We start from the raw sequence: 19,569 nt of genomic DNA, 5'->3' as shown, positions 1-19,569 counted from the left end.
AAGGTTGAGAGGGAACCTGCTGAAGGGCAAAAAGATTATGAGAGGCAGGGATAGAGTGGACAGGAAGGCAACTTTTTCCATGAATAGAGGGATCAATATCCAGGGACAGAGATTGGAGATTACACAGACATACAAAGATAGAAATAGAGAGCAGGAGTAGGGTTAGGTTTAGGGTTAGGGTTAGGGTTAGGGTTAGGGATTGGCCCTGTGAGTCTGTTCTGCCATTCAATATGACCATGGCTGATCCTCTCCCTCAATGCCAAGCTGGGATTGATGTTGCTAGATCATTGATGATCAGTAGAGACTTGTTAAATGCTGTTCATGTCATTGAACTTTTGATTGAGAGAGACACAGAAGACACACACAGACAGAGACAGAGAGCAAGTGTACATTGTGAGATTGAGTGAGAGAGGGCGAGGCATTTAATTGCTGCCCCAGGACTCACTGTTCCAATGTCCTGGAATAATGCCTGCTAGAGAGTGACTGGAGGGAGGGAAACAAAGAGAGAGTGAGGCAATTAGAGATTGAGGGTATAAGGAGAGAATGAGTGAGGAATTAGGTAGTAATATAAGTGAAGGAGAAGAATGAATGATCAGAAAGAGAGAGAGAGAGAGACCAACCAAAACAGAAGGGAGGGAGATAAACAGAATGTCAAACATACATGGAAAAAAGGAAAGATATAAGTAGTTATATAATTGGGAGAGGACAGAGTCGGAGACGGAAATAGAAAAAGAGAGAGAAAGTCAACGAATAACAAGAACGTATACAAGAGAAGGGTGAGAAAGAGAAAAAAGGGAAAAGGGAGAAAGAAAAGAAAGGATGAGAGAGAGAGAGAGGAGAGAGAAGAGGAAGTGTGAGGGGCTGACGTGGCTCTCTCTGCCTGATGCCATTTACATACTGAGGAACACCCAGTCAGACTCTCACAGGCTGCAGCTTTATAAAGCAGAGCCCAGTGAAGGGAGAGTTTATCAGGAACCAGGCACAGGGACAGGAGCACACACCATGATTTCACACATCCAGCTGATCTGGCCCCTGGCATTCTGTGTCGCAGGTACAAATCTCTCTCCTTCCACCTTGAATCTTTAGCTGCTCTCCATTTCACTCCAATTCCACTGACTTGTGATTGAAGGGAAAATGCTGAAACCAGAGGAATGCTCAGTGTCTCCAACAATCTCTCATTTGACAGGCTCTTTCTGTGACAGTTCTGACTTCACTGTGTTTCTCTCTGACCCCTCAGGTATCAATGGGGAGATTATCATGACCCAGTCTCCCCCGGTGCTGTCAGTGGAACTGGGCCAGACTGCAACCATCACCTGTACGGCCAGTCAAGACATTAGCAGCTACCTCAGTTGGTACCAGCAGCGAGAAGGTCAGAAACCCTCTCTCCTGATCTATGCTGCAACATCTCGATTCACAGGAGTCTCCGAGCGATTCACCGGCAGTGGATCAGGGACCAGTTACACCCTGACAATCAGCAACGTTCAGAATGAGGATGTCGCTGACTATTACTGTCAGAACAGCTGGTATAGCAGCTCCGCTCAACACAGTGATACAGAGCCATACAAAAACCTCAAGACACACAGCACCGCCTCATGCACTGACACATCAATCAGTTATATAAAATGTATAATAATGGACACACAGTCCCACAGCCTGAACTGACACATCCACAATTAGATACAAATGAAACTGAACAAATTACCCCATGCTGGGATTGTCACTGTCCATGACACACTCCAGTCCCTGTGGTGTCCACCGCTCACTGAAGGCCTCAAGTTTCCCTCTGACACTCCATGACCACGCGTGAAGAACAGCTGCAAGATTTAATATCGAAAAATAAATTTCACAAAGCTCCCAAGCCCAGCTGGACACAGAGAGAGATGGAGACAGAAAGACACATGAATGAGGGAGAGACAGAGAGGGGCAGAAAGAAGTTGAGAGTGAATGAGAGACTGTGAGACAGGGAGAGGTTGAGAGTGATGGGGGGGAAGCAGAGAGCAGAGGTTTTTGTACAGCCTCTGCACTGGGAACTCTCACTGTGGGACACGTTCGGTAAAGGAACCAAGCTCAGACTGAGTAAGTAAACCTCAATCCTCTGTTATTAACCCTTTCAATACTGAAACACACTTTCTAAAATACAGTTACTGATTTGTTGAAGGTGTTAGTGGGGAGCTGCAGTGAACGAAATGGTTGATTAAGGAGCACTGTGTCTAACAGTTGTCCAACCGTACCACTTCAGTTCCATTGCCCCCTTTAAGAAGCAAGATATAAGTCAGTCAGTTTTACTCACCGTGTGGAGGAGCTCTGTCCATTTGCAGCCTGTGGTCCCATTCCTGCAGCATGGAGTGAAATCAGTGAGTAGCCTCCTGCCAGTCTCAGTGTGACGGACACGGGGCAGAGTTTGATGTGAGCTCTGGCTCCCTGTCCCAGTCTCTGATCTCACTGACCTCAGCAGCAGCAGCAGCAGCAGCAGCAGCAGCAGCAGCACAGTGAGACACCGAGCTCCCACCTCCCCCAGCTTTAACTCTGCTCAATCACACAATCACAGAATAGTTACAGTGCACAAGGAGGCCATTCCGTCCATCCTGTCTGTCATGGTTCTCCGACTGAGCAATTCACTGAGTGTCATTCTCCTGCCTTCTCCCTGTCACCCTGCACATTGTTCCTTTTCAAATAACAGTCTCATTCCCTTCGGAATGTTTTAATTGAAGCTGCCTCCACCACACTCTTAGGCAGTGCATTCCACACCTTAACCACCCACTGGCTGAAAATGTTGTTCCCCCTCTCACTTTTGTTACTTTTACTTATTACTTTAAATCTGTGTTCTCTCGGTCTCAATCCTTTCTCAATTGGGAACATTTTCTCCCTATTTACCCTGTCCAGGCCCCTCCTGGTTTTAATTCCTCAAACAAATCTCCTCTCAGCCTTCGCCAAAGAAGACAGTCCCAAATTCTCCAATCAATCTGTATAACTGATGTTCCTCATCCCTGGAAGGATCTTCAGGAATATTTTTTGCCATTTCTACAAAACTTCAGCTCCTTCCTGAATTATTCACATTTTCTATGACCCTCATGATTTTATAAACCTTTACAAGGTCACTCCTCAGACTCTTACGTGTCAGAATAAAAAGTTTCAGCTTTTCCAGCTTCTCATCGTCATGGAGTCATACAGCGTGGAAACAGACCTTTCAGTTCAACTTGTCCATACTAACCAGATATCCTAAATCACCTCATCCCATTTGCCAGCATTTTGCTTACATTCCTCAAAACCCTTCCGATTCATGTACCCATCCCAATGCGTTTTAAATGCTGTAATAGTATCTGCCTCCAATACTTACTCTGGCAGCTCGATCCAGACACATACCACCCTCTGTGTGACAAGTTACCCCTCAGGTCCCTTTTGAATATTTTGCCTCTCACCTTAAACCTATGCCATCTTGTTTTGGACTCCCTTTCCCAAAGAAAAGGCCTTGGATATACACCCTGTCCATGCCCCTCATGATTGTATAAACATCTATAAGGTCACCCCGAAGCCTTAGATGCTGTAGGAAAAATAGACCCAGTTTCTTCAGCCTTTCCCTATAGCTCAAACCCTCCAATTCCTGGCCATGTCCTTGTAAATCTTTTCTGCAGCTTTATAAGTTTAACAGCATCCTTCCTATTTTCAAGGTGATCAGGATTGTTCACATTATTGCCAAAGTGGCCTCACTAATCTCCTGTACAGCTGCAACATGATGTCCCAACTCCTATACTCAAAATAGTGACCAATAAAAGCAAGTGTACCCAACACCTTCTTCATCACCCTGTCTACTTGTGACCCCACTTTCAAGTAATAATGCACTTGCATCTTCAATCCGAGGTCTCTTTGTTCAGCAACACTCCACAGGGCCCTCCCATTAACTGTCTAACTCCTGCCCTGGGTTGCCTTTCCAAAATGCAACATCTCACAGTTATCTAAACTGAACTCCATATGCTACACCTCTGCCCATTGCCCCATCTGATGAAGGTCCCGCTGTACTCTGAGATGAATTTCTTCGCTATCCACTATCGTACCAATTTAGATATCATCTACAAACTTACTGTAACTCCTATATTCACATCCAAATCATTTCTATAAAATAGTGAATCCAGCACCAATGTTAGTGGCACACAGCTATTCACAGATCTCCAGTCTGAAAAGCAACCTTTTACCACCACTCCTGTCTCCTATCTTCAATCCAATTTTTTTATCCCAATGGCTCACTCCCCCTGGATCCCATGTGGTCTAACCTTACTAACCAGTCTATCATGTGGAACCTTGTCAAAAACTTTACTGAAGTCCATATTGACAATGTCTATTGTTCTATCTCCATAAATCTTCTTTGTCACCTCCTCAATCAAATTCAGGAGACATGATTTCCTATGCATAAAACCACATTGATTATCCAAAGAATGTAAATCCTATCCCACAGAATCCACTCCAACATCTTACCCAACACTGACATCAGGCTCACTGGTCTATAATTCCCTGGCTTTTCCTTACAGTCTTTCTTTCTTAAATAATGGCATAACATTAGCCAACCTCTCTGGTTCTCCAGCACCTTACCCATAGTTGTCAGTGATACACATATCTCAGTAAGGGGCCCAGCAATCTCTTCCCTAGTTTGCCACAATGTTCTGGGATACACCTGATCAGGTCCTAGGGTTTATCTACTACTTTTATGTGTTTTCAGATCTTGAGCGTCTCCTCATTTGTGTGTGGTCTCTTTTCAAGACATCACTATTTTTCCAAATTCCCTAGCTTTCTCCACAATATATACTGACCTGAAATATTTGTTTGGGATCTCACCCATGTCTTGTGTCTTACCAAAATATAGCACTCACATGTATCTGAATTAAACTCCATCTGCCATTCCTCAGCCCACTGGCCCAGTTGATCAAGATTCCATTGTATTCTTAGACAGCCTTCTTCACTGCCAATGATTAGATTAGAGCCTCTACGGGGTCGAAACAGGCCCTTCTGCCCAAAAAGTCCTCACCGATCCTCCGAAGAGTAACCCACCCAGACCCATTTCCCTCTCAGTAATGCATCTAACACTGTGGGCAATTTAGCATGGCCAATTCACCTGACCTGAACATCTTTGGACCATGGGAGTAAACCAGAACACCCGGAGGAAACCCACGCAGACACAGGGAGAATGTGCAAACTCCACACAGACAGTTACCCAAGGCTGGAATCGAACCTGTGACCCTAGCTCTGAGAGGCTGCAGTGCTACCCACTGAGCCACCGTGCTGCCCCACCTGAGCCACCACTGAGCCACCGATGCCACCTGAAAATTCACCTGAACACACTCTCACAACTCTGGGCCCTTCCTGCCCATTACACTGCTACTATCCCAGTCTATATTCAGAAGCTAAAGACCGCCCCGCCCATTTATAACAACTCTATCATATTTGCAGGTCTCTGTAAATTCATGCATTTGTATTCTTCCACATCCTTCCCACTGGGAGGTGACTTATTGACTGAACTGAGGATTCTGTGTTCCTTTGTGTTCCTCTTTGACATTCTCTCCTGGTTCGCACAGCCCTGCCAAGTTAGTTTAAACCCTCTCTAACTGCATGAGTAAACCACCTCACAAAAATCCAAAGCCCTCCCTCATGGATCCTCTTTCCAGCCCCACAGTCACCTGTGCTCACCTCCTGATTCTATTCTCACCTGCATGTAGCACTGGGAGTCATCCGGAGATTCCTCCTTTTCAGTTCCTGCTGCTAATTCCCTCCAGAGCTCCCAACCTTCTGACTGCAGGACCACGTTCCTTTTTCTCCATCCATCACTGGGACCAATGTGGACTATGACTGCTGGCTGTTCCCCTTCTCCCCTCAGGGTGCTCTGCAGCCGCTCAGTGACATCCTTGACCTTGGCATCAGAGAGACAACACACCATCCTGGATTCCCATCTGCAGCTGCAGAAACACCTATCGATGCCCTCACTCTCAAATATCCTCTCACTATCGCTCTTCCAGTTTTCCTTCTGCCCTCCTGTATAGCTGAGCCCCCCCCCCCACCGTGGTGCCAGGGACTTGGCTCTGGCTGCACTCCCCAGATGAACCATCATTCTCATCAGGATTCTGAACTGAATCCTAGTTGGAGAGTGGGAGGCACTCAGGGATTCCTGTACTAGCTGCCTGGTCCTTTTGGACTGTCTGCTGCTCCCCCATTCCCTCTCTCCCTGCATACTCTGAAGGTGCAGAGTGACCACATCTAGAAACGTGCTCTCCACGGAGCTCTCAGCCTCACAGATGCTCTCCACTGACACCAGCTGCTGCTCAAGCTCCAGAACCTGGAGCTCCAACTGCTGTCACTGACCACACTTCCTGCTCTCATGGTATTCCAGGAGCTGGGAAGCATTCTGAAGTTCCCACCTAAATGCACACTCTCTCCACTCTTTGGTTATCTGTTGATAAACAGCTACAGCAGGGCTCACAGTCCAGTAGGTTCAGTGTTCCAGGGTTTTGGGAAACTCTCCAGAAGACTTTAAGAAATAGGAGCAGAAATCAGCCATTCAGCCCATTGAATCTGCTCTGCAATTTGATCTTGGCAGATATGCTTCTCAACCCCATTCTCCTGCCTACTCCACAGGAATTTTCCATCCCCTTAACAATCACAAACCTATCTATCCCTGTCTTAAATACACTCAGTGACTTGGCCTCCACTGCCCTCTGTAGCAATAAGTTCAACAGATTCACCACCCTCTGGCTGAAGAGATTCACCCTTATCTCAACTCTAAAGAGTCGGCCCTTCATTCTGAGGCTGTGCCTTGGTTACCGAGTCTCTCCTGTTTTTGGAAACATCTTCTCTGCATCCACTCTATCCAGGCCTGTCAGTATTCTGTAAATTTCAATAAGATCCCTCTTCATCCTTCTAAAGTCCATTGAGTACAGACCCAGAGTCCTCAAGCACGCCTGATATGACAAGCCCTTCATTGCCAGGATCATTCTTGTAAACCCCTCCAATGCCAGTACATTGTTCTATTAAAATATGGGTCCCAAAAATGCCCACAATATTCCAAATACAGTTTGACCAGAGCCTTACACAGCCTCAGCAGTACATCTCTGCTCTTGTATTCTGGCCCTATTGAAATGAATGCTATCATTTCATTTGCCTTCTCAAGCACAAACTGGACCTGCCTGTTAACCTGAATGAGGTTTGTGCTTTAGATTTCCAAAGGCTTTCCTCATTTAGCAAACAGTCTTTGTATTTCTTCTTGTGTTCTATCTGCCACTTCTTTGCCAACTCTCAGAGCCTATTAGGACCTTTTACAGCCTTCCCACTTCCTCAACACTACCTTTAGATTAGAGATTACTTTAGATTACTTACAGTGTGGAAACAGGCCCTTCGGCCCAACAAGTCCACACCGACCCGCCGAAGCGAAACCCACCCATACCCCTACATTTACCCCTTACCTAACACTACGGGCAATTTACGTGGCCAATTCACCTGACCCGCACATCTTTGGACTGTGGGAGGAAACCGGAGCACCCGGAGGAAACCCACGCAGACACGGGGAGAACGTGCAAACTCCTCACAGTCAGTCGCCTGAGTTGGGAATTGAACCCAGGTCTCTGGCGCTGTGAGGCAGCACTGCTAACCACTGTGCCACCGTGCCGCCCCTCCTGTCCCTCCACCTATCTCATGTTGTCTGCAAACTTAGCAACAATGTCTTCACTTCCTTCATCCAGATTGTTAATGTATAACGTGAATAGTTATTGTCCCAACATTGACACCTGCAGAACTCTACCAGTCACCAGCTGCCATCTTTCCTCACTCTCTGCTTTATGCCAACCTGTCCGTTCTCAGTCCATGCCAGTACATTGCCCCTAACACCGTGGGCGCTTATCTTATGTCAAATACCTTCTGGAAATCAAAATACATTACTTCCTCGGACTCTCCTTTGCCTGACTGGCTCATTGCCTCCTCAAAGAATTCTAACACATTTGCCAGGCATGACCTCCCCTTGATGAAACCGTGTTGACTCAGCCCTATTTTACCATTGCACTTCCAAGTCCACCGGGTGACACTGTGGCACATTGGTTAGCACTGCTGCCTCACAGCGCCAGGGACCTGGGTTCAATTCCTGCCTCAGGCGACTGACTGTGTGGAGTTTGCATGTTCTCCCCGTGTCTGTGTGGGTTTCCTCCAGGTGCTCCGGTTTCCTCCCACAGTCCAAAGATGTGCGGGTCAGGTGAATTGGCCTTAGCCTTAGGCAAGGGGTATATATCCCCCATCAAATCTCCACCTCCACACCCTGACTCCATTGATTCCTGAAAGATCATCACCAATGCCTCCACAATCTCTTCAGTGATCTCCTTCAGAACACACTGGTGTAGTTCATCCAGTCTGGGGGAGTTATCCAAATTCAGACCTTCCAGCTTCCCCAGTACCTCCTCCTTACTGATGGCCACTACACGCCTGAACTGCCCCCTGACAGTCTGGAAGTACTGGTACACTGCTGGTGTTTTCCATGGTGCAGACTGATGCAAAGTATCGATTCAATTCCTCGGCTATTCCTTCATTTCCTACTATTCTTTCTCCAAACTCATTTTCCAGTGATCCAATGTCTAGTTTTGCCTCCCTCTTCCTTTTTATATATTTGCTAAAACTCTTGCAATCTTCTTTTATATTACTGGCTAGATAACTCCCAGATTTCATCTTCTCCACCCTTAATGCTTTTTTAGTTATCCTCTATAGCTCTTTAAAGACTTCCTAATCCTCTGGCTTCCCACTATTCTCCACCACATTGGATGCTTTTTCTTTTGCTTTTATGCTGTCCTTGACCTCCCTCATCAGCCATGGTTGCCTTGTCCTCCCCTGAGAATGTTTTTTTCTTTTTTGGGATGAATTCCTACTCTACTTCCTGAATTACCCCCAGAAACTCTGCTGTTTGCTGCCCCACCATCTTACCTGCTCGGCTCCCCTTACAACCAACTCTGGCCAGCTCCTTCCTCATGTCTTTGCAGTTACCTTTACTCAACTGAAATACAGTTCCATCTGATTGTAGCTTCTCTCTCTCAAACTACAGGGGGAATTATGGTCACTTATCCAGAGTGATACTTTCACCTTAAACTCACTAATCATGTTTGCCTCATTCCACATCACTGAATCCACACCTGCCTGTTCCATCATGGCTCAACCACAAGCTGCTCCAAAAACCATCTCGTAGACATTCCATGAAATCCTTTTCTTTCGATGCACTACCCAGTCCACCTATCCATTGAGGTCTACCCTGACATTTAGTTTATCCCTTTTCTGGGCGGCATGGTGGCACAGTGGTTAGCACTGCTGCCTCACAGCGCCTGAGACCCAGGTTCAATTCCTATCTCAGGCGACTGACTGCGTGGAGTTTGCTCGTTCTCCCCATGTCTGCGTGGGTTTCCTCCCTCAGTCCAAAGATGTGCAGGTCAGGTGAATTGGACATGCTAAATTGCCCGTAGTGTTAGGTAAGGGGTAAATGTAGGGGTATGGGTGGGTTGCGCTTCAGTGGGTCGGTGTGGACTTGTTGGGCTGAACAGCCTGCTTCCACACTGTAAGTAATCTAATCTAATTTTCTGTCTCCTGATTGATTTCCTTCCCCACACCCTGATTACTGCTTGGAGACCTGGACATAACTTGCATCAGATTCTTTATTGTGGTTCCTCAGCTCTACCCACACAGATTCTACACCTTCTGACTTCTTGCTATTGATTGAATTTTATTTCACACTAACAAGGCAACTCTTGCCCCTCTGCCCATCTGCCTGTCCTTTTGATAGGACATGGATCCTTGGATATTTAGTTCCCAGCCCAGACCCCCTTACAGCCATGTCTCTGTGATACCCACAACATCGTACCTACCAGTTTCAATCTGCACTACAAGCTCATTGTGTATACTGTGTGCATTTAAGTACAACACCCTCAGTCCTGCATTGACTGCCCTCCTTCTCATCATTGTCCTCTTATCTACTGTGCTTGAAGTTCGACTCTTGTTCCTTTCTGTACTCTCTGTCCTAGGTTGTCTTCTAGAAACTTGAATAACCTCTCCTGAGCCCTCCTCCACTTTAACTAGTTTAATTCCTTGGACACTCAATTTACCTTGATTTATTGCGTCACTTTGTCTACCTTATTCGGAATGCTTTGTGCATTTAGTTACAAACTCTTTAAATTTATTTTATTATTGATTTTCCCTGCACTTCTTTAGTTCCTTTGATATTCAAAAAATCCGTCCCCATCTTTTATTTTCTGGTAACAATCAATCCCACCACTAACCAACAATCGACCTTCTCCTTCACCTTCTGTTTTCTCATTTTCCATCCAACTGAACCAAATTACTTTATGTGTCGATTGACCTCAGGCATGGTGGCTCAGTGGTTAGCACCGCTACCTCACAGCGCCAAGGATACGGGTTCAATTCCTGCCTTGGGAAACTGTCTGTGTGGTGTTTGCACATTGTCCCTGTGTCTGTGTGGGTTTCCCCCAGGTGCTCTGGTTTACTCCCACTGTCCAAAGATGTGCAGGCCAGGTGAATTGGCCATTCTAAATTGCCTACAGTGTTAGATGAAATAGTCAGGTGTAAATGTATGGAATGTTTCTGGGTGGGCTGCTGTTTGGAGAGTTGGTGTGGACTTGTCAGGCTGAACTGCCTGTTTCCACACTGGAGGGAATCTAATCAGGCCAATATTTCTCATTATTGCTCTTTGATCTCTTGCTTCTACTTGGATCCTGCTGTGTAGAAACTGGCTGCCACCTTCCTGACATTGCAACAGTGACTCCTTGTCAAACAAAACTGTCTGTAAATGTCTTTGGAAGAGCCTGAAATGTTAAGGGCTGGATTGATGCCCATATGCTCTAAACTTTTCTGATTTACATATCCATGCCTTTTAAATGTTTTAATCATACCAGCCTTCACCACTTCTTCTGGCAGCCCATTTCATACATTTAACACCATCTGAATGAAAACGTTGTTCTTTAGGTCCCTTTTAAATCTTTCCCCTGTCACCTTCAACCTATGCCCTCCAGTTCTGGACTCCCCCACTCTGGAGAAAAGATCTTCTCTATTCACCCTATCTATGCTGCTCATGATTTTATAAACCTCCATCCGGTCACCCATCAACCTGCAATGATCCAGGGAAAACAGCCTCAGCCTATTCAGCCTCTCCCGATAGCTCAAACCCTCCAACCTTGGCAACATCCTTGTAAATCTTTTCTGAACCATTTTAAGGTTCACAACATTTTTCCTCCAGCAGGGAGACCAGAATTACACACAGTATTCCAAAAGTGCCCTAACCAATGTCTGTCAGCCACAAGAGCTCCCAACTCCAATACTCAATGCACTGACCAATAAAAGAAAGCAAACCAAATGACATTGTCACCCCCCCCCCCCACCCCCCCCACCTACCTGCAACCTCACTTCCAGTGAAGTATTCTTTTTTTTTGGATGAACTGAGAGTCTTCCAGTTGTGAAAGATGCCATTCCATGGACTTTTGGATGAAGAGCAGGCAGTTCCCCCTGGTGTCCCTAATCAATATTTATCCCCCAGTCAAAATCAATGAAAATCTGTTTCTCTTCTTTTTATCATATTGTGTTTGGGATCTCGCTGTGCACAGTCTGCAGGAAAGATCCATTGGGACATCTTGATTTGGGGACAGGTGCTTCACAAATGCAAGTCTTTCTTTAAGTTTGAAGTCTCCTGATCCGAACACTCACCCATTGTCTGTGCACTCTCACCTTCCGGGGGCATGGGGTCATTAGGAGCAGTGACCCAAAGGACACTGAGACTCTTTGCAGCCTCACCCTTGACCTCAGCCCAGCAGTGTGCAGCAAGGTTTGAAATGTAATCTAGAACCTTCTACACAGACACCCCAATGTGACTCATTCCCGAAGTGTGTGGATCCGAGTCTGCTCCAAAGTTCTCGGATAAATTTCTCCTGATCTGTGGGTGATCGGAGGTTTGTTAAAGAAGTATCAAGATCCGTCCCACTTTCCAGCTCTTGCTCCATAGCTCTGGAGGTTTCACTGTTTGAAGTGAATACCCAAGTGTTTTTTTCAAAGTGATGAGGGTTTCTGCCTCTCCCACCCTTTCAGGCTGTGAGTCCCACATCCCACCAAGCTCTGGGTGAAAACAAATACCCTCAACTCCCCTATAATCCTGCCCCCAACTGATTTCAATCTCTCCCCATGGTTATTGCCCTCTGTGCTGGTGGAAATCAGTCCTTCCTACCCACTCTGTCCAGGCCCCTCATCATTTTACACACCACCATCAAATCTCCCCTCAGCCTCCTGTGTTCCAACAAAAACACTCCCAGCCAATCCAAACATTCCTCAAAACTCAAAGTTCCCATTCCAGACAAACTCTTCCTCTGTCCTGGTCTCCTGTGGGATCACATCCTTCCTATAATGTGGTGACCAGAACCGTACACTGTTCTCTCACTGTGCTCTAACTGGGGTTTTATACAGTTCCAGAATAAACAAACTCCTTGCTTTCACAGTCAACCAAAAATGAGATAAGGGAGGTGATGGTCTAATGGTGTTATTGCTGAGCTGTTAATCCAGAGATCCAGATAATGTTCTGGGGACCAGGGTTAGAATCCAGCAGATGGTGGCATTCAAATTCAATCAAAAAAAATCTGGAATTAAGTCTAATGACGACCATGAAACCATCTTTGATTGTCAGGAAAACGCCATCTGATTCCCTAATGTCCTTTCGGGAAAGAAACTGCCATCCTTACCATGTGACCCCAGACCCACAGCAATGTGGTTGACTCTAAACTGCCCTTTGGGTGATTAGCGATGGACAATAAATGCTGCCGATCCAGCAATTGCCCTCATTCCATCAAGGGAAAATGAAGAACAGTTTATCCCATGTGTCTTCTTACCACCTCACTGACCTGCATTAAACACCATGGCCAAATCTTCCATCTCCACATGACTTGCAGTTTCAAATTCCTTCATTATCTGAGATACAGATAGAAACATCCAAACTACGAGCAACCGTAGGCCATTTGGCCCCCGAGCCTGCTCCACCATTCATTATGATCATGGCTGATTATCCAACACAGTCCCCTGTTCCTGCTTTCTCCCCACATTCTTTGATCCCTTTCATCCGAAGAACTACATCTAATTCCTTATTGAACACATACCGCATCTAATTCCCTCATGCTGGTAAAATGGATGAGAATTATTGGGTTGTTGTTTTTTGACCAGTATGGACACAATGGGCTGATGGGCCTTTTGGGTCTCTCTGACTCGATGATTCTATTATTATACTTTAAGAATAACTGAGTACCAAGGACTGACCACTGTGTAACTACCTGTCATTCAGAAAAAGACTCATTCTTTCTGTCCTGTCTGCCAACCAGTTCCCAATCCATGTCAGTATGTGAACCCCAATCCTCTTGTTCATTTGGTCTAGATCTGGAAGCCACACCCTTACTAATTGTGGGACCAGATTCTGAACAGTCTGTCTCATCCTTCGAGGGCTCCTACTGCCCTGACACTGATTTCCCATCATGCCATTGGTTCCGATCCACTTTTACCAAAGCACCACACAGTTTAGTAAAATGAAAACTTTTACACTTGCTCCATGGTTCTCCATTTCCATCCCTACTCTCAATCTCACTGAGTTCTGATCACTGTCACGAAAATGCTCCCCCATTGACAGCCCTTCCAGCTGCCCAGAAACTGTCCCTTCTCTCTATGCTACTTCACCATCACCTTCTCAGGGGCAATTAGGGATGGGTAATAAATGTTGGCCCTGCCAGTGACACCCACATCCCAAGAAGCAATGTGAACAATGCTTGGTCATTTGTTGGGTTTATTCTGTATTGACGACAAATGTTCAAAAAGATTGTATGGCCAGATTATGGTTGAATTCCCTTCCAGTGGCAGGAATTAAAATTGTTTCTCTTGTCTTTCAGGCCGTGAGAACTCTCAGCCCAAGCTGACCTTGCTGCCCCCCTCCCCGGAGCAGGTCAATGCCAAGGGCACTGCCACCCTGGTGTGCCTTGCCAATCACTTCTATCCCGATGAGCTGGAGGTGCAGTGGAAGAAGGACGGTGCAGTCATTTCGGACGGGGTTCAGACCAGCAACTACCTGCGAGCTTCAGACAGCACCTACAGTGTCAGCAGCCTGCTGACCCTCTCTGGGTCTGACTGGGAGTCCGACGCTCGCTTCTCCTGTGCCCTCACCCACGTGACCCTCCCCTCTCCCCTCAGCAAGAGCATCAGGAGATCAGAATGTGTGTAGAGTGTTGGAGACAGTCCACAGAGGAGACACAACTTTAAACAGAACAGGGCTGAGCTGGCAGGACAAAGGTCATTGTCAGCACTGAATTTCAACTCTCTTCCTTCTCAGGATTGCTCAGAGAAACTTCTGAGGTTTGGATATTAAAGCAGGTCATCGCGACAGTGTCAAGAGAGCTTTACACTGTGTCAAACCCCATGCTGTCCTTGTCCTGGGAATGTTTGATGGGGACAGGATTGCCTTGTTATGTTAGCTGCACAAAACAATGTGAACCTCAGAAGTCTCTGCTTCAGTAAACCAGATCTCCTTCCTGCTCAGCTGCCAGTTCCAGTTTAAGGTTTTGTCACTGTTTAAAGGGACAGGATTCTCATGTTATTGAGAAAATCTCTCCAAGTGTTTTCCTCAAGCTCCATTGTGGCTATGAATTTGAGCAGCTTCCTCTGTCTTGGCTGTTAATTGCAGTTGTTTCTTTTTCTGTCAATGTGAATGTGGAAAAGGGAATAAAGGTGAAAATTCAGTCTCTGTCTCCGTGTGCTTTGGAAATAACTGACTTTCTCCTCCCCCCATCTCTCAGTTGATTGGCTGTATTTCAGCAGGTCATTGTCACAATTGGTTACTTGGCCTGTCAATCAATTACAATCATCAATCATCAATCATTTTCAAATGATCCCTTTAATCAGGAATTTATGTAGATTCCAAAAAGAACAGAAACTGAAAGTTGTTGGGACTCAGTAAGTGCAATCTGATGCATTCCCTCTTCACTCTGTTGGTACATGCCCAGCTGATGGGATCGAACTGTGCAATCTCTGCTGCATGTCGGATAGCCCCTGAAATAATCTTCGGCCAATCACAGACATTGTTGGCTGTGTGCCTCTCTGAGTGTGAGTGTTTAACTCAATACTGCCTGTAGATGTCTCTCTGAGTGTGGCTGTGTTACTCAGAGACACACCACAGACAGCGCTCAGTAACACACCCACATTCGGTGAGACACCTATCCGCAGCATGGAGTGTGAGTGTGTTACTTAGTGCTGCCTGAAGGTGTCTCTCTCAGTGTGTGTGTGTTACTCTGTGCTGCCTGTAGGTGTCTCTCTCAATGTGAGTGTGTTACTCTGTGCTGCCTGTAGGTGTCTCTCTCAGTGTGAGTGTGTTACTCTGTGCTGCCTGTAGGTGTCTCTGAGGTCTGTGTCTCCGAGCGATGGATTGAGAATGGGCTTTGTGCTGGGGATTGAAGATTTGGCTTTAATCTTCTCAAATCATGAGTGAAAAACAGCTCAGCTGATTCAGTCTGAGATGGCAGCTCATTCAGATGGCCAAAGTTAAAAAACACACAACACCAGATAATAGTCAACAGGTTTATTTGGAAGTAAAAGCATTCGGAGTGCTGCCCCTTCATTAGGTAGCTGGAAGGGCAGGATCATTGGGCACAGAATTTATAGCAAATTCAGATAGCAGCTGTAAAAGGTGAATACTGAGAGTGTATTCTCAGGAAGGGAGGGATTTCAGAGGCAGTGGGCACTGTGCTCCCAAATGTGTTGATCAATTCCGAGGAGATTTTTTGAATCCAGGGCCAGAGGAGTTGTGGCTGCCTGCCCAGCCAATGCTGGCTCCCCATAGTCATATTTCAGTGGTTAATTAACCCAAAACTAGGTGCAGCAATATTACCTTCCAGGGAGGGGAGCTGTCTGAGGGAGGGAGGTTGAATTCATACAGCCCCAAGAGAGGTTGTGGTGGATTAATGACAGGTATGACCACCATGAAGGTGCCACCTTCTCTCCCCCTGCTACAGCTGTGTTGACCCTCAGGTTAAAAGTGTGACTGCTCTGGGATAATGACCACATTCCTGGGTGATGGAGGGAAGGCCAACCTCTCCCAAAGGCAGCACAGGCTGGATCGAAGGTGAAACAAGAGTAAGCATGGGGAGATTGAGGGTGACAGAAGGAGGGGGTTGGTTGGCAGGTTGTTATTCAGAGTCAGGTACCAGAGTTTCAGTCCTTCTGACACTCCTCTTTTTTCTTTTTTTCTTCTTTTTTTCTTACTTACATGTGGAGAGTCCTTGACACTGATCCAGCTCCCTCAGAGCCAGCTCTCAGAATGTTCAGAACCCCTAACATGCCTGTTTTATTTCACCCCCACACTGCCGCCGAATGCAGGGGAGCTTATTTTTTTCCCCAGCACCCATGGTGTGTGTGTGTGTAGGTGTGAGACACAGTGAGAGACACAAAGCGCCCGAATCTTTATTCAATTTCCACCACCAGGAAGATAGGAAAACACCCGCGTGGCCAGTGACAAGCAGTGCACTTCACATCAAAGGGCAATGTTGTGTGATCAAACAGTGAAGGGGAGGGCAGGGATTAAGACACTCCTCTTTTTATCTGTCCGCCAGGACTCCTTGATTGGACAAAGTTAACTGTCCCTGTCAGGGAACTCATATTTTATCAAAAAGAATAAACCATTTATTGAACAAGGAGCCCAAGAGCTAAACGACACGAGACAAAATGAATGGTTTGAAATATTTCATCATGGGCACCACAAATAAGATTTGGGGAAGAATGTTTTCACTCAGCGGGTGGTGGGAAGGCCGTTTGGCCCAACAAGTCCACACTTATCCTTGGAAGAGTAACCCACCCAAGACCCAATCTCCTATCCCATTACTCTACTTTTGCCCTGACTAATGAACCTAACCTACACATCCCTGATCACTATGGGCAACATAGCACAGCCAATTCACTTAACCTGCATGTCTTTAGAATGTGGGAGGAAACCAGAGCACCCAGAGGAAACCTACGCAGACATTTGGAGAATGTACACACTCCACACAGACATTTGCCTGAGGCTGGAATTGAACCTGAGTCAAAACACTCAGACTGGCCTTGACTTCGCTCCAACCTCTGCCTACAATTCAGGCCCCTCCCACTCTGCAACCAAGACTCAGACTGCATTTCCCACAGTCACCCTGAGTCCAACTGCCTACCTGCAGCCAGCCAGCACACTCGCTCTCCCTCCTCACCCATCCACCCCCTCAATGCACCCTATCCCTCCACTTCTCCCTCTTCACCTCATCCCCACCTTCCCACTCCCCCACCTCACTCCACAGCCCACCTCCGCCCCAATCTCCTTTCTCTCCAACACCCATTCCCCCGTGCTACACCACAACCAACCCTCACCCACTGCATGCCATCACCCTTCCCCCCTCCCCTCCTTCAGCCAACTTGGGCCCCCCCCCCCGAAAACCTCAACCCTGAGCTTTGCCCCATATTTACTATACCGCCCTGACCTCAAACTGTCTGAGGCCAAAAGATCCATCCTCAGGAAAGGGCTCACAGTCATTCCCGCCCGACCCCACCTCAATGAAATCCACACCCACCACCACGTGGAGCTCTTCTTCCGCCGCCTCTACCTTCGTATCTTCTTCTTTAACAAAAACTCCCAAACTCCCTCTGAGGAACCCTCCTCCCATCTCCAACCTTACTCCTACATTTGGTCACCCTCCCCCCCACACCCCCCACCACCAGCCGTGTACACACTCGAGACCTCTTCATTGCTGACTGTTGATGTGCCATCACCCGCCTGGATTTCTCCCCCCACCCATTCCAACCACACCCCCTCTGATCGAGCACTCCACTCTCTCTGTGCCAACCCCTGTTTCACCAACAAACCCGCTGACAAATGTGGCGTGGTGTTAGTCTGGAGAACAGACCTAAAAGTCACAGAGGCTGAACCCCAACTCTTAGACACCACGTTCTACCTCCCCCTTGCCCATAACCCCGCTGTGACCCATCAGGCCAAAATCACTCACACTGTCAGTGACCTCATTGCCTCCAGTGATCTCCCCTCCACTGTCTCTCATAGTCCCTCAGCCCTGCATTGCCCAGTTCTCCCTGCTCCCCAAAATCCACAAGCCCAACTACCTGGTTGACCCATCGTCTCAGCATGCCCCTGCCCCACCGAACTCCTCTCATCCTACCTCAACTCTCCTCCTTGGTTCAGGCACTGCCCACCTACATCGGCTACACCAACCATGCCTTCCATCTCTTCAGTAACCTCCAGTTCCTCAGCCCTAAGTGCTTTATCTCCATGATGGATGTGCAGTCCTTACATATGTCCATACCCCACAAGGATGGCCTCCAGGCCCAACACCTTTCCCACTGCCACAGACCCATCCAATCCCGGTCCACCAATACCCTCCTCCGCCTTGTCAAACTGGTCCAGGGGGTGGCCATGGGCACCCGGTTGAGCAATGTCGACCAGTCCCTCTTCAGTGACTATACAGGCACTGTGCCATTACATCAGTGACTATATCGGTGCAGCATCCTGCATCCAGGCTGAACTGGAGCAGTTCATTGACTTTCCCCACAACTTCCACCTTGTCCTCTACTTCACTTCATCCATCTCAGACACCTCCCTGCCTTTTCTTCACCTCTCCATTTCCAATTCTGGCGATAATCTTCAAACAGGCAGTTAATACACACCCACTGACTCCCAATCCTACCTGGGCTACACCTTCTCCCAACCAGTCTCCTGCAAGAACTCCATCCCATTCTCCCAATTCCTCTGCCTCCACTCCATCTGCTCGGATGAGGAGACATTTCGCTGATCACAGATGTCCACCTCTTATGAACAACATGCTTTTCCTCCTTCTGTCATCCTTCTGTCATCCACTGCACTACCTCCATTTCCCGTTCCATTGCTCTGAACCCACCCCCCTCCAAACACAATAAACTCAGAGTCCCCATTGTCCTCAACTATTACCAATCCCTGTACCAATTAACGCATCATCCTTAAACGCTTCCACCAACTCCAACTAGACTGACCACCAAGAACATCTTCCTCTCCCCACCCCTGGCTGCCTTCCACAAGGACTGTTGCCTTTGACAATTTCGTGGTTTGTGCCACTTGCCCACCTACCCTCCTAAACCCCCAGGAACCTTCCCCTGCAACGCAAAAAGATGCAAAGCCTGCTGTTACACCAATCCTTCCCCTCCATCCAGGGCCCCAAACAGTCCTTCCAGGTGAGACATTGCCTTTCCTCCAAACTATTTCACTGCATCAGGTGCCCACGATATGGTCTTCTCTATATTGGGAAGACAAAATATAATCTTAGGGGATGTTTCACCGAGCATCTCAGCCAGGCTAGCAGGGGCCGACCAGACCTCTCAGTCCCCGCCCATTTCAATTCCCCTTCCCATTCCCTTTCCGACATGACCATCATCAGCCTCCTCCATTGCCACAATGAACCAAACCACAAATTGGAGGAACAATACCTCATCTTCCATCTGGGCAGCCTACAGCCCAGATGACTCAACATTAAGTTCTCC

At 47.2% G+C, this 19,569-nt stretch overlaps 1 gene segment (V, D, J or C); it reads left to right on the top strand.

Annotated features, from left to right (window-relative positions):
- Window positions 1–1,775: 1,775 nt before the first annotated feature.
- On the top strand, window positions 1,776–14,579 carry LOC132805891 (immunoglobulin kappa constant-like). The segment is given in 2 exon segments: window positions 1,776–2,076; window positions 13,929–14,579. Coding segments are annotated over 2 exon segments (426 nt in total).
- Window positions 14,580–19,569: the final 4,990 nt, after the last annotated feature.

Source organism: Hemiscyllium ocellatum (genome assembly GCF_020745735.1).
Source record: "Hemiscyllium ocellatum isolate sHemOce1 chromosome 9 unlocalized genomic scaffold, sHemOce1.pat.X.cur. SUPER_9_unloc_1, whole genome shotgun sequence".
Lineage (NCBI taxonomy): Eukaryota > Metazoa > Chordata > Chondrichthyes > Orectolobiformes > Hemiscylliidae > Hemiscyllium > Hemiscyllium ocellatum.
The sequence above is the reverse complement of the archived record's forward strand: the minus strand, read 5'-3'. Positions and strand labels throughout refer to the sequence as shown.